Source organism: Pagrus major, chromosome 22 (genome assembly GCF_040436345.1).
Source record: "Pagrus major chromosome 22, Pma_NU_1.0".
Lineage (NCBI taxonomy): Eukaryota > Metazoa > Chordata > Actinopteri > Spariformes > Sparidae > Pagrus > Pagrus major.
In genome coordinates this window covers 28,925,380-28,940,975 of record NC_133236.1, presented here as the reverse complement: position 1 = coordinate 28,940,975, position 15,596 = coordinate 28,925,380, and the positions used below count along the sequence as shown (strand labels likewise).

Here is a 15,596-nt window from a genome sequence, read left to right as displayed (position 1 = left end):
CATCCACAATCACTCTTAGCGTACAGGGGTAGCGAAGAGAGTACCTGATGTCAGCAGCACGAAGTTTCTTTTTGACAGTATCAAACTGTCGGCGTTTGTTGATCAGAGCAGCGCTGAAGTCGGGATAGATGTGGATTCGAGCTCCCAAAAAGGTGAGCTCTCCTTTCTCCCGTGAAAGACGTAGGATTCTCACTTTATCCTGGAAATGTAAGAACTTCACAAGAATGGGCCGAGGAGAGGATCGTGAGCTGGAGCTGAAGGAGGGAGAACGGTGCGCCCTTTCAATAAAGGGCGCTGTGGAGAAGTTCTCTTTGCCCAAAAGCTGTGGAATAAGTTGAGTCAGGAACGTCATCATATCCCTACCCTCGCTTTGCTCAGGGACATTGAGGAAACGAAGATTTGAGGAGCGGCTTCTATTCTCCGCTTCATCAACTTTATCCTTCAGGTAGGCATTCTCCTTCTCAAGTGTTACAACACGTTTGGTCAGATCCTCAAGGTTATCCTCATTAGAGCTCACTCTTTGTTCAAGCTCAGACACATGGTCACCCAGTGAGGATAAAGAGCCATGTATTTTTTCAAGACCACCATTAATTGACTCAATTTTTGAGTCAAAGTGGGTCATCAGTTCACCTTTGTTGCGTTCAATGGCTTCCCAGATTGTTTGCAGAGACACTTCAGCACCAGCCATTGCAGAGGAAAAAAGTGCTTAATTTTAACACTTCTCAGTTCACTGGATTACCAACCCTTTTCTGTTCAAAATAGGAGTAAAATCGTCCACTCAGAGTAGTTAGAATCGGGCCATTTGTTGAGGCAATCTGATACCAGCCACAGACGATCAGGCCACAGCAGCCATCTTGGGGAGGGCTTTAGATTTAAAAGTTTTAGATTTAAAAGTTTTCCTGCCAGATACTGTATTTTTGGACTTAGTTTTGCTGTGATCTCATCCCTGCATGTGCATAGACACACAAACAGGAACATCATGGTTTATGCAATGACTCTTTAAGACGAATTTGTTGTCTAACTAATCGATTTGATTCAAATAATAATCACCAAATATAAAGTCCAGAGTTCAAGTCCAAATAATGCTGCCCTTCCGAGATTCAACAAATCTGTCCTGAGTGAACCGTCTTCAGAGTTAATAAGGGATCTTTGAAAAAGAGCAATATCTCCAGCAATATTGTAGTTACCTCCAGTACCACTCAGTTGATCATAATCATGCACTAAGTGTCTGGAAGTGCAACTGCAGGCTGCCAGTAAGCTAGCTGTGTTGTCTTTAAAGTCTTGTTCTTATTTCTTTCGATGTGCGCAAATGGGCAGAGGTGGAGAGAAAAAGATACTGAGAAATCGCAGATCTTTATTTCGATGATCAAACTTTAAAGGTCATTTCAATAAATTTTTGATTTAGAATCAAAATCGTGACACTCGTATCGTCTGCATGTTGTGCTATTGTAGCATTAACTGCTAATATTAGTGTTACTTGTGATGACCTCTCTGTGACTTAAATGTCAGTTTTTCGGGTTTTGCAGGGTAGTGATTCGTCACCCATAATTGGTGGGTAATTGGGATGTACCGCACTGGGACTTCAGGGCAGATGAAATTACAAAAACAATTTTCAACTGCTCAATCACATTCATGTTAACTGCTTTTTAATTATTGAGCACTCATTCAAGTATTCGTCTTGGTAGCATGTAGTCTCAGCCCGGTTTTCGGTCTATCATCGTCACTCCTCCATGTCTGCCGTAGCTTCAGGTCCTTCCTCTCGGCCCCATCTTGTTCACACCTAGCTGCGCAGGTTTCCACAGAATAAAAGGGATCTTGGGTTACTTCCATCATGACGCACATCGCCACAGGGCGCCGGCAGCCGAACACATCTTAATGTTGAATAGAAAAGGCCTGGGTCATCTGTACTCTGGTTGTTTTTCTCCAGTGACAGCGGTGGGGGGAGGTGTCTGAGCATGTGTGAGTAGTTGACCTTTTTAATGCATATAAGAGGAATGTATAGTTTTAATGTCCAGAACATCTCAGTGTTTTCTGATATATCACTCTTTCCACTAATCACTGATCTTTTACTTTCTTTCCTCTCATACTCTTTCCTCCCCCTCTGCCTCTCTCTTCCTCTTAACAAATGCCTAGAGGATGCTTTCATTCATTTGGGTGGATCCATTTATAGTATGGGTGGTCCCGATGGGAATCAAACCCTTAAATGGTGCAATGTCAGTGTCGGGCTGTACCAGTGGAACCGCAGAGGGCCGAGTAACAACCCCCCTCATTTTCCACAAGTGCCGACATCCAGAGGGGAAAAACAATCAGAGAGAGGATGAGCCCAGAAAAGGCAGTAGGAAACTTGTGCTGCAATATCTGTCAGGATGTTGTGACATGTTGGTGCTGGAACACCACAGGCAGTAAAGTCTTACTTTTGTTTAAGTGATTGGTGAGTTTAATTTGACTGATCTCGAAATTTATAAGGTGTTGCTGGAAGTTGACGAGGTGCCACAGCACGGCTACATTCTTGTATGCGCACTGTGCCAGCTCGGATTTTTACGCACACGGTATTGGAAAATATCGTCTGCGTCGCCGAACATTCCCACAGCTAATGCCCGGTATTCCTAGCTCTGGCTCTTGTAACCGCCCTGTAGTGTTTTTCCTTTCAGGCTCATGTGGGAGCTCTGGCCTGTGGAGGCACTCAGAGGGTGCCATAAAGTCATTTGTTCCTGGGACTGAGCAGCAAGTGTTTCTGCTGGCAGTAAAAGCAGAAGATTCATTCAGCTGTCAGTGTCTGTTTCTCAGGTGGCCACCTCCAGAGTCTGCAGCTCCTTCTAAAGTAGAGATGTCAGGGCAAACGCCACATCTGATAAATTTAACTGGATATGGCAGACAGGACTGTTTTCATAGTTCAGTGCACTTTTGGTATCCTGAGTACTTGTCAGTGGATCATTTTTGGATAATAACATTGGTAAACATGTCACCAGTCTTTATTAGCAAACTTCCATGTGAGTTATGTAGGTTAACAATGGCTCAGCTGCACACCGAGAGCGACTTTTCAAATAATATAAATACAATGTACTATTTTGGTACTGGACTGGTAAACTACATACTATCTGGTTATTCAGCTGCACTGGCTCTCTAATATTTAAGCCTTTTGCAAAGTAGGGCTGCAGAATTGACGATGTATGATTGTATGGAAGTGCTTTTATAACACCATTACAATGAGATTATAATTGACCAATAAGTACCCATTAGTTAGTAAAGTCATTAATAGCAAATGTTTAGGTGTTTTGTCCATTATGACAGTAAACTGAATTCTGTGGGTTGTGGACAGAACAACACATTTCAGGCTTCATTTTCTTCGTCAACATTATTCACAATTTTGTTTTTCAACAAAGATGAGCAGCTCTGCACGTATTGATTCTGCCAACCCTCATCTGACTGACGTCTATGACAGCCAATAAAAACATTGAAAAGCATAGCTAATTTCAAGTGGGGCACTTTATACAGGACGAATAGTGGCATTGATTTAGTTTCCCAGAATATGATCATTTCTGATCCAGTTATCACAATATCTTGTAATATAATCAGGATTATCTGTTTGACTTGAATTATGCGGCAACTTGTCTTGACATCCCGCTGTCTTATCGCAACCATCGTTCTGTTACTATCAATACACAGCAGAGGAACAATGCAGCACCTGGTGCTTCTACCACCAACAGAGTGGCAGACAGTAAGGAAACCCAGCCAGGCTTGTAGCTTGGCCTGGCAGGCCCCTTTCATATTCTCTCTTTATCTGCAGATGGTATCAGGAGGCTGTGTTGACACAGAATTGTGTAAATCACCTTGTTTGCGATGTGGGTTGAACAGGTCGATGTGTGGGCTCGGAGGATTCTTTGAAGTATCGGGAACACTTCCTGTACAGACAGCAGAAACTCATGTAGCACAGCCCCTCCAAGGCCCTTTTTCTCACGTTGCTCGCCTGGGTGTATGCTCACTGCAGCAGTCTTTGTAACACACATTGGATCTGATCTATTGTTTGGTCAAGCCCTGCCTCCTCCTTTTCTTTGGTGTTTGTGGTTTCTTAATATTTTGGGAACATCCTGTTTGTGTGTTCAATGCCGTGGGGCACAGCTTGTTTAGTTTAAGGCCTTTGACCATTTCTGCCCTCTTATTAGTGTGACAGGACAAGAAAGAGACTGAAGCAGAATAGGAAAAGGGCAAGAAACACACGCACACACGCACACACACACACACACACACACACACACACAGAAGGGGCTGAGGAAAGTGATCAAATTGGAGAAGTCAGAAGGAAGAGTGAAAATGTAGGAACAGAGATGAAGGGATGGAAAGAGAGGGAAATGGGTAGGGATGGTAGTGAGAGGAAAACGGCATTGAGTGGAACTTGAGGTTGGCTGTGGTGGAGTTGACGGGGCGGGGAGGGTTTTTGCAGACAGACAGCTTTGGGAATTCTGGTGTCGCTGGTGTGCAGTCTAGCATTAAATGCAATTTAATGCTCTGAGGCATGTTTACGTGCTATGTAAGTGATTCCCCGTTTGCCCTTCATGAATTTCCGGTGCCTATCAATGATTTAATGGTGTCCCCCCCACCACCCCCACCACTGTGGTAGCTGACATGCATCAAATTTGGCAAAATCTGTGCTGGGGCGCTGTCAGTGCCCCTTGGCACTGCCTATGGGATCAGACAGCTGTGCACGTGTCATATGACAGAGCGGGACATGGAAAAACCTTTTATTGGGGTTGGTTGTGCCTCCCTACACACATCTGTTGGGAGCACCTCTGGCTGTGACATGAAAAGCCTGGTTCTATTTCCATCTGTAATTTAGGTAATTTGCTGGATGTTTTTAAGCTACTTGCAGTTGAATTGCTAAAAGGGCTTTGTGTTTGAAGTGCCTCTGGCACTGAGTCATTTTCCCTTTAAGGAGTTGATTATTAGTATCAAACAGCTTTAATAATTCCTTTGATGACCTTGGTGTGCTATTTATTCAGCCCTCACTTAGTCGTATTTATTTGGCCTTTACTTAACAGGAAGTACTTTTGTAATAAGGCAGCTGTTATTTCTGGGAGAACAAAGCCTCGTCTTTATAAAAATGAAGTCATAATAGGTCTGGAACAGTTTTTAACTTTACCGTTTTTTTTCTAAAAATAGCAAATGAACACTTAATTTCCTTTCCTGTGGCAGCAGAGTAGACTTAATGGACAGTCTTTGGAAAGGTATAACAGCCTGAACCTCTTGCACCTTCTGTCAGGAATGATGGGATGACGGGTGATTTCTGCGGCAGAACTTGCTGCAGCAGGAAAATGATACAGGAGCCAGTGGGCTCAGCTTGGGCTGGCTTTGGGATATCTGCTGACGAAGTAGCACTGAAATGTCACATATACGTAGCCATTTTGAATCAGAAGGTAGTGTAACAGACAGTCTGGCCAGCAGGCAGCATAACTCAGAACCAGCCTGCGACCATGTGTCTTCACAGGAAACGGCAAGCTGGTACATGTACTTAACTTTTATAAAGAATCGAGGGAAACATACTTTGAAAGGACTACATGCCAGACTTCTAGAGACAGTGACTTCACTTTTTCCTAACAGATGTATCTATCACATTTTATCACAAAACAAAACTCAGGCATATAGTCATGACTGGTCATTTATAACCGTGGCACAGTCAGAGGCCAGAGTTCTTCAGACCTATCATTTGCTCCTATTTTATGATGCAGCGTATTTCCTCAGCAAAGGTTTACACAGTGTAGGAAAAACTCCCAGCCTGCTTATGAGGTGTGATAAGTTCGCCCCCTCCAGCGGTCCTGCCACAGTAAGATTGAAGGAAAGGCCATCCCCAGGTCTCTACCTCTCCTCTCTGCCATTCTTCTTTTCCTTTTCATATTAAGGCCAGCCTCTCTCTCTCCTGTCTCTCCTGTGAGCGGCATTTTTGTGTCGTTACCTCACTGTGGTTGTAAATAATCCCCGTTATGGCTTCCAGATGTCCCTCCATCCTACTCTGGAAGTGGGGATGGGGCTGAAGTGTGATGCTGGTGTAAGGATTGGACACTTACTGTAACTGGCTCAGCAGCTGACTGGTGCTGCCTTCTCTTCTCTCTGTCCTGCCCAGTCTTAACTTTTTCCCAGGAGCTGAACTCGATTGCTTTTTCCATTCTTCTCTCTTGTGTCTTGATTCCTCATGTTTGTTCTCTCATTGTTTTTACTATTACGCAATTATCCTCAGCTCCTGAAGTGCTGAAAGAGTCAGCGGCTGACTAAACAGTGTAATGCAAGACAGACCAATATCAGAAAATCACCGAAATAGTTTTCAACTGGACTACAGGAGCTGTTTCTAGGAAGAATACATGCGTTTGTAATTACTGATTGGTTTATTTTATTTTCTCTCCTCTCTTTTCAGCAAAGAGCAGACTACAACACACTCAGCCAGCAGCCTCTCACATTTAATCCATTTCAGGAGTCACAGTCTCCCAGTTAAACTTTCAATAATATAATTTCAGTTATTTAAGATAATCATCTTTATGGTTTTATATCAGGATCATCAGTATTTGGATCAAGTAGTCTAAAAAGCTCCTAATACTGAAACATGTATGTGTGTATTTCCGTTTGGCCTTTCTGTTTTTGTGCAAAAAATACATCTGCAGTATGCAGATACTTTGAAATTCATGACTCACACGTAGCACGTACAAATTAGCTCTAAGCCAGACACAAACATTCCCTCTATAACGTACATACGGTATATTACACACACATACAAACAGGCACAACAATGCCGGGAAAGGTTATTTTGGAACATGCCCAGTATTTCATTTCCATGAGTAATCATGAAGTCACATCTACAATTTTCTCTGTGAGAAAACTTGTAAGGCCTCAGAACGTATGAAGCCGACACTGTTTGGGGACTTGCTCTGCAGGGTGTCACGCACATGTGCTCTGAGGCTCTGGGAAAGTATAAGACAGTGAGTGTGTCAGGTGACTGTATGTTTGTCTCCTGAAATATTGCTTGCGGTGGTGGGTGTGTCATTTTGCACTAAAGAACAAAGAACATGAAGCACACCCACAGCAGTCCCTGAACAAGCAGCTTACTTGCAATGTAGTGTAATACTTGTACGATTTGAAATATTAACAGGATATTCATGTTGTTCAAGATGGTCACCATGTCAGATTAAGCAATCACAGTGGCATATACTCTTGACGTGTCATGGTCGGGAGACTAGCAACACTACGAGTATGACCCCGACCAATCATCGTTCACGACCCTCTGCAAGTTCATAGGTCATCGGGGAGGCCGGACAGGAGATTGTCCATTGTGGCTATTGAAGCTAGCATAGCTAACAAGCAAGTTACTCACCGGGTTTCTGAAGAGCCTCCGCTATTTCTCGCCAACATTTTCCACCTGACAGCAGCATCTCTCTTCCTCTTCGCCATGTTTACATATGCACCAGAGCAATCTGTCAACCTATTGGTCAACGTCAAGGAACACGTCATAGAAGATGTCAAACTAGGCAGAAAGATACAAAAAAATCTGACATGCTGGAGTTTTCGTCGGGGTGTCGTGGAGCGTCCCAGATGCAACATCACTGTTCTTCAATTAGGTCTCACTACACGTTCGTACGTCGTTCCCGGTGTTCATAATCGTGACCGACAGATTTCCAACATCGGGCACACGACCAAATCGTGTGAAAATCGGCCTGAATTCGTGTCGTCTGATCTCTGCATTAGTTTGTTAACCTCTCAGCAACATTGAAAGCCCTGAATTATTTAGCTATTACAATGAAGCATCTAAGATAGACAAACAATTTCAAATTGAGCAAAATTTTTAATTAACCTTAAAAATGGAAATGTTATATATATAAGTCACTGGTAAGTCTAGTTACTTTTATTACAACAAATTGAATGTAGTTGCACCCCTGTGAGTCACACACAGAAACCTTGCATGTATAACAGACATTGTAATCCTTGCTACACTCACATGTAGACACACACTGACAAATTTCACATGAACACACCCTGGAGACACGGCGTGGAAGAGATCCAGGCTGAGGCCGGTTGCGAGTGCTGAGCGTATCATTTGTGGGCCGGCTGCTAAGTGAACACACTTGCTTGTAGTTACCAAGTTTCACACAAAAATGGCCCTGACCTCTCTCGTCGGTACGGAACAAGATGGGCCTGATAAGCGTTTTGCATTTTGGGGCTAAACCAGTCTGGCTATGTGGATTAGCTGGCGTCACTCATGTTTTTCCAGTTTCACTGCATCCTAGGGCCTTCTACTGAACATGTGTGTGTCTTCTAATGTTTTTGTGTTCATGTTTATGTACTCATAGTGGTTCTGTGGATGGATGTGTTCCCCACAAAGCATGCAGAACATTAATACTGACTGACATATCATCTTTTTCCAATCTTGGCTCGCTTGCCATACACATTGCAAAACCCTCTGCAAACAAAGAGCTCCAGTCATGTTAAAGCTTGGATTGCCACCTTCTTGAGCGTTGGCAGGGGTTACTACCACACCTCATCATAACAACGGTTGCTATGTTTAGGCCTACCTGTATATTTTGCCGGTGAGTTATATGTATGACCAAAGAGTGAGGCATTTATTTCTCTGTAAAAAGGGACGCAGGGACGCTGTAAATCAATTTCGCTACAGGAACAGCACAGACACTTTGAGCCCTGGGTAAATGTAGGTGAGCTCAGTGAGTACAGGCAGTTCTCACTTGAGTCAGGGTGTTTTATATGTTGACCCTGCATACTGACATGTGGGTCTAGTATTTTCAAAACACTCACACATACACACACTTAAATTCCATTCATAAATTACAGGCTGGTATTAGAGGTTAATAGCTGCAGTGTGCCTCCATAACCACCTGCTGGTGGAGTGATGGGAAATGACTTTTCCTCTCTAGAAAAACAATTTCTATCATCTTTTTGACTGTGGTATTTCTGGAAAGACCTGGTCACTAATTTATGTGTCAGATGTAGATGTAGGGAACTAGATCTAGCTTTGTGTGTGTGTGTGTGTGTGTATGTGCACATATTTGTATGTGTCTGTATGCGCTTTGTTGTGGACAGGGCCTGTGGGCTCCTGGCTCAGAGATGAAAGACATTTCTCATGTGGCTGGTTTAGTGGAGCTCCTGAGTCAGCATGCAGCTACTAATCAGTGTTTGCTCCCTCTCAGCTAGCCTGTCTCTGCCCCCCCCCCCCCCCCCGCTCTCTGGCCTGCCACCCTGATAGCTGCGACTTTTGTAATTAAGAGTTAAACCAGAATGGGCTCAAGATGCATGCATTTGAAAAACTACCAGCCAACTTTAACTTGCCACATTGATTTAGATGAAGAAGACGGGGTGATGAAGCAAGGCAGTTAATATTACTGAGAGATGGCCTAGTTGTCGTCCCAACAGCACTGGTCTTTGATTATAAACCCCTTTGAATCGGGATGGCGGCTGAATGTGAAACACCAGCAGTGTCCAAAGATGTGTCTCTAAGATGTCGAGTCTACTTCAGTTACGATAACTCTTTAGGAGAGATATTGCCCTTTGTGTTGAGAGGGAAGGGGCAAATGAGAGTGGATAGTTTGTGTGCACAGCGCTGAATTAATGGAGCCCTCCTTTTGAGATAATAGCATTTATTGACGTGTCTGTCCTCAATAAAATATGTCAATATAGACTTCCTGAAGGGATATAGATCTTGGTAATTCAGTTAGCTTAGTAATGTTGTGTCATCATACGTAAGACACTTTTGCTGGCTAGTAACGATAAATATTTAATATTGATGTAAATTCTTATTACAAAAATCTGAAGAATTCAACACTTTCGTGATTTCCACTTATTTATTATTTCCTTAAAGCCCACCTCCAGTCAGTTTTTCTTTGCGTTAAACGGCCGATGTTCTCTCTCAAACAGAGAATGGAAGTGTGGTTAATAGTCATACCTAACCCGTCACTAGCATGGATAGCTTTAGCATGGAAAAGCAATAGCATGAATATTAGCAGGGATCGGGATAGCTGTCACTCAAACAGAAGTTCCTCTTGTGTATCCAGGAGCTGCAGAGTTTATTCATTTACATCACAACTCTACAGAGGTCCTGGCAGCTCGTTAACAGGCACAGTTTCTGAAAACGGGCTGTGTGCATACTCTCACAGTAAATACATAGCACCTTAATCTACTTTATTATCAAAAAAAGGTAATATAGGTCCTTTAAAACATAAGCATGTGACGCTGATGATTATGATTGCTTTTTTGGGGGGGAGAAAACACAGATAGACTCCTTTGTACCTTGAAATAAACAAGACTGACAAATTGTGTGAAAGTCTTTTTATTCACACAGTAGCTGAATCCAGTCATAAATATTTTGTGCATGACCCAGTCTTTGAATACAAAGACTGTCTCTTTGCTCTGAGGCTATGTAAGTGCAGTCCCGAGGAGAACCTCAACAGTTAAAAACGACCATATTAATAGATTTAATCTCTCGCCTAATCATTTGATACTGCAGCATAATTGTGTGGCTTTCATACATGAATTAATGTGAATCCAAAGGGGATTTAGCTGCTAGATATTATCTTTGCTCTGGCAAACATGCCATGTCAGGTTAGAGATGCTGGCTGAAGATAAAAGAATCAAATGTTGTTGCTTTGAAATTACCACCGACACCGGACCAAAGGTGGCACGTTACACTATTTACTTATGAATTTGTCTGCCAGCCATTTTGGAAGTTAAAGGGTAGGTCTGGAGGATCTTTGGCAATCTCACGCTTCGATTTGCTTTCGATTTTTGGGTGTCTGATCCGATTCAAAATTGATTATTGATTGAATGAATAGAAAATGAGGCACGCTTTTCAGTCTTTTGCTGAGCAGAAGCAGAGTTTTTGATGTCAAACACACACATCCGCAGAGATTTCTTCACCACAGAGTTTAACGTGTTGATGCTGGGGTGTGTTTGTTAGCTTGTTAGCAGTTGTCAGCTGGTCTTGTTTGTTACTGCTGACCGCTGCTCTGCTCCATTAACGTTACGTCGTAACATCTGATGACGGCATAAAAAGTGTTGACAAACATGCGGCCTGCTTAATGTTCGTCTTGCGTAGGTAATTATCCACTCATTAAATTAAACCCTATTAAAGGGTAACTTTGGTATTTTTCAACCTGGACCCTATCTATAACCTGAACCCAACAGTGGAAAACCCTCAAAATGCGTCCAATAAAAGTGCTTGTTTTTGCTACAGACAGGCTCAGAATGTTATGTGAATGAGGATGCTAAGTGTCTCATAACATTACGGATTAATTACTTTTGTTAAAGAGTAAGATCCTTTTGGTTAACCAGAAACAGCAGCTATATTGCTCTCACTAAATCCACCATACTCCATGTACAGAATCATTAATTTTGTCATCACAAAATCACACTCCACTTAAACTTGACAAAAACAAAATAAAACTCGCCAAAACCATTTTGGTCAGTCTCTCCACTGTTCCAACAATCACCAACTCTGGTTTGTCGAAATAAAAACTTAATCCTCCTCGTTGGATGTAAAAATACTTTGGCTCCACACGCTGTTTCCCCCCTGCTGCTCTTCTGATGTCTCCTCCCTCTCCATTTCCACCATACTGGACCAATTTCAAAACTTGTTGTCCCCATTAGTCACTTAGACACAAAAACATGAGAAAATTGGGTCTAGTTTGAAAAATACAGAAATTACCCTAAACATGCGATCAGCACGTCCTGAACCAAAGACATTAATGTGATTGCAAAATCGATAAATCAGTAAGTTGACACTTCCTTATGGAGGACAATCCTCCAAAATGTCTTTGAAATCTTTGACCAGTAAATGCAGCAAATTAAATTTATAGATTTTATTCCACTAGCCAGCTGTACTGTAGTCTTGACTGCAGTTTGGAGGTGTTATGTTGTTTTTAACAAAGCATCTTGGGTCTCTTCAGGTCAGCGTGCCATGTATCATTCTCTGTCCTAGCTTTATTTTTTTGTTGGAAACTGTGCTGTTGGATTGTTAGATAATGTATGGAGAAAGGGAAGAACACTGTGAGAAAGACCAATTTAGTTGTCCGTCCCCGCCTTGTTTGTCTTCATTTTTGCAGGCTTGTGGTGATGTATTGGTCAATTGCCTGAAGCTGAATCACACTCCCAAAAAACAACATTGTCGATCGGCCACTAGTTGGATTGTTTCTGATCTGTAACTGGCAGGAAAATGATGAAATGACCAAGCATTTTTCCCACGTAAGGTGTTCCCAGCCTTACTCAGTGTGATGGCTGAGTTGCTTGTGTTTATGTGTGTACCATAGTCTGTAGTTATGCGTGCCTGGACATGGCACACTGCTTTCCCTCTACCCTGCAGTCATAGCAGGCCAGGCCAGCTGTCAGTGGAGTCAGGAGGGAGTGTGAGTGGAGAGGTTGTTCAGCTATGAGTGACCTGTTTGTTTTATTTCAGCAGGCTTTTCCCTGTTTCACAGTGGGAGAATGTCCTTTTCCTCAACACTAGCGCTTCTGTAAAGTCATGGCAACCAGATGAGTTTAGCATGATGTTTTGCCAGTGAGGGATTGCAGACGGACCCAGAGTGTCAACTTTTGGCTGGTGGTCAGCACACACACACACACACACACACACACACACACACACACACACACACATGCAGACGAAGACACAGAAGCAGCAGCCAAAAGCAAGAAAAGTTTGTATAGCAGATGTAGATTTTGTCTTTTGTTAACCAAAAGAGCTGCTGTATGTAAAGGTCAAACACTGAAGTGTATTTGTATGTGAATGATCGCTTGTTTGTGTGCTAATAATGCTAAACCAGGCTAATCCCGCTGCTTAAGTCAAGTTAAGTCAGACTTCTCTGTGTTATCGGACAATCAGGTGTATCTGTGTAATCGTTATATGGACCTTTGTGAACTTGCAGCCACTCCACGTTATCCTTGGCATGCTGGGATCACGTAAACCAGGAAGTGGTTGAATAGCTCTTCACAAATGAGGGAAACGCTGATTTTGTCAGCCATAGATGGAATCTGTGGAGCTTTGTGAGGGAATGCCAGCGACTCTTGTAGATCCTACTGAGTCCTTTTCCCACCAGGAACCACGACTGCAGGCGCAACAATGGCTAGCTTTATCATTCAGCCTCTGTGCGTCCGGTGTCATGTGCTATAGAGAGGGCCAGGTGGTCACTAATACTGTAATAAAGCACATTTGGAAAGGCATGGCAGCCTCTCATGAGTTGTGGGAATATTGTCGGACCCTAGTTGCGTAATCCATGTGACTAACACAATAACACAAAAACACATTAGAATGCTTCATCTGGCCATCATTACAGTTAACCAACAACAGATATTAGGGATTTATCTGATAAGCAGAAAAGGTCAATTATAGTCAGGGTTGATCAGGTTATTTGTTATAATGTTATAATATTTCGTATTTCATGCAAGGTGGGACACCACCTTAATAAAATGCTGCTTTAAACCCTGAAAGTCAGTGAGCATAAAATAATCTTTTTGATTGGATTTAAAATTGGCCTTCCTGATTCCTGAGTGTACTTGATATTTCCTTAATCTGCAGTGAATTCAGTGAATCGTACTAGCGCCCTTTTGTGTTCTGTAGACATGGTTTTAAAAAAAAAAACCCTGTCCTCTCTGCTTTATGTCCTTCAGACATCCCTTTTGGCTGATTTTAATTAACCTGACGTCTGTCTTTCTTCTCTCTGCAGCTAAACCCTTCACATCCAAAGTGAAGCAGATGCGCCTGCACAAGGAAGACTTTGAGATCCTGAAGGTGATTGGACGAGGAGCCTTTGGAGAGGTAATATACCCTCTAGTTTTTACTCTCAACTGAACCATGCAGCAATCCATTACCGTCCAAGTTGAGAACCTGCAATTTGGTTTTCCCCTATTTCTCTTTTGTACAACAAACAGGTGTTATGGGATAGTTTGGAGCATTTTCTCAAACATACATCATCTGCAGTGTATGTTTTTTGTCATCTCAAAATCAGGAGATTATGAAGTTCGGTCTGTATTCTCTTTCACCCTTATACCTTAGTACCTGGGTTATAAAAGGCAAGAGTGTTGTTGTGTTGGATAGTGGATTACTTTCTGCTGCATTCCAGCAGCAGTGCGTAGTATTGGTCCGCTGCAGGAGCATGACTCTACTCGCAGCTTGAACAAAAACTTAAAAATTCTTCTTCACACTTAACCCGTGAACAGTAAATGAGTTAGAGCACCAGTGAAAAGCCTCCAGTGTGGTATATATTTGTGTTTATTTACTTTTTTCTTTTATGTGTGCCTGTAGGGAAGTTGAAATACATTTGTCACTGGGTTTCAGGTAATGATGTCAAAGCTAGGGAATGTTGGAGGGACAGGTATTGTGGTCCTCAGCCAAGACTCTTGCATAATGTATCCTTCAGAAAACTTCTGTCTCCATGCTGATAGTTTCATTATTATGCAGCACATGCCTCTCTAATAAACGATCAGAAAATGTGGGGTTTCAACAGTGAATTGATCATCTCGAGCCACGCCACAGGCTCCCAAACATTTAATACCTGAAACTGTCATTCCATATCTGTACAAACAAGTTAGTGAATTCCTCGTAAAGCACTTTGAAGAGAAAGAGAGAGAGAGAAATCCAGAAAGTGAGAGATTGATGGATGAAGATAGATACAGACACACCTGGCAGCATGTTGCTGCAGTACAACCACAAAATACTAACATGCTCACTTGTGCCCCTGCAAGGAGTGCTGGTATGTGCATGGGTGAGTCATGTGCCCCAGTGTGTATGTGTGTTTCAGGCATGCGGTGTAATCCATGAATGGTGCGACCTTGTGGTGACATTCCAGTGCCTTTTCACTAAGTCAGCTGTGTCAGTATGGGTTTTGCATGACAGTAAAATTCAATTAGCTCGAGTTACGTCACGATCACACATTGCTCTACTTTTATAAACACCTGACAGAAAAACACTTGCACAGTGTGTTAGTGTGTTGTGATGTGTCTGGTATTGTAACTGTATAGTTGCCAGAAATGAAGCAGAATGAAAAGAACTCAGTTTGAAGAGGAGGTGGTCCAAATAGTTTACATTTTTGCACAGCTTTTGTTAACAAGTTGTGCAACTGGCCGCCACTGGCACAAGACTATCTGTGTTTTTTGACGGCTTAATTGCAGTTAAGAGCTGCACACCATGGATCCCCCCCCCATCTGATACAGATAAGATGACCAATAAGATCAGATTTTTGTATTTTCAAAAAAAAAAAGTTCATAACCTGTAGTTTATGTGCACCTGAAGCTTCAAATGTAGTGAGCAAAGATGGAGGATTTAATAATCCACTGCTCTAATAAGATCTGTCCTATTAAAAATGGTAGACTGTTCTCCTCCTCTCTGAACCCTTGTGCAACATTTATTACAGATTTCAATCATGGTGTTTTCCTCTGAAACTGTAAACGTCTACACCGGCTTCTTCGTCTTCGTCTTCGTCTTCGTCTTCGTCCTCGTCCTCGTCTTCGTCTTCTTTGTCCTCATCTTCGTTTGCTTCTTCCTTCTTCTTTTTTCATCCTCTTCTTCTCCTGCTGCTGCTTTTTCTGCTTCTTCCTTTTCTTCTTCTTTAACCGATTTA

The 15,596-nt window shown here is 42.5% G+C and overlaps 1 protein-coding gene across 4 annotated transcripts in view; it reads left to right on the top strand.

The window, feature by feature from the left end:
* The window catches only part of cdc42bpab (CDC42 binding protein kinase alpha (DMPK-like) b), an 82,252-nt gene that overhangs the window by 21,337 nt on the left and 45,319 nt on the right, over positions 1-15,596 (top strand). For all 4 annotated transcript variants that reach the window (XM_073492997.1, XM_073492999.1, XM_073492998.1 and 1 more), the window contains exon 2: positions 13,704-13,795. In XM_073492997.1, the coding sequence (XP_073349098.1) occupies positions 13,704-13,795 (92 nt within the window). The remainder of the gene's footprint in view (positions 1-13,703; positions 13,796-15,596) is intronic.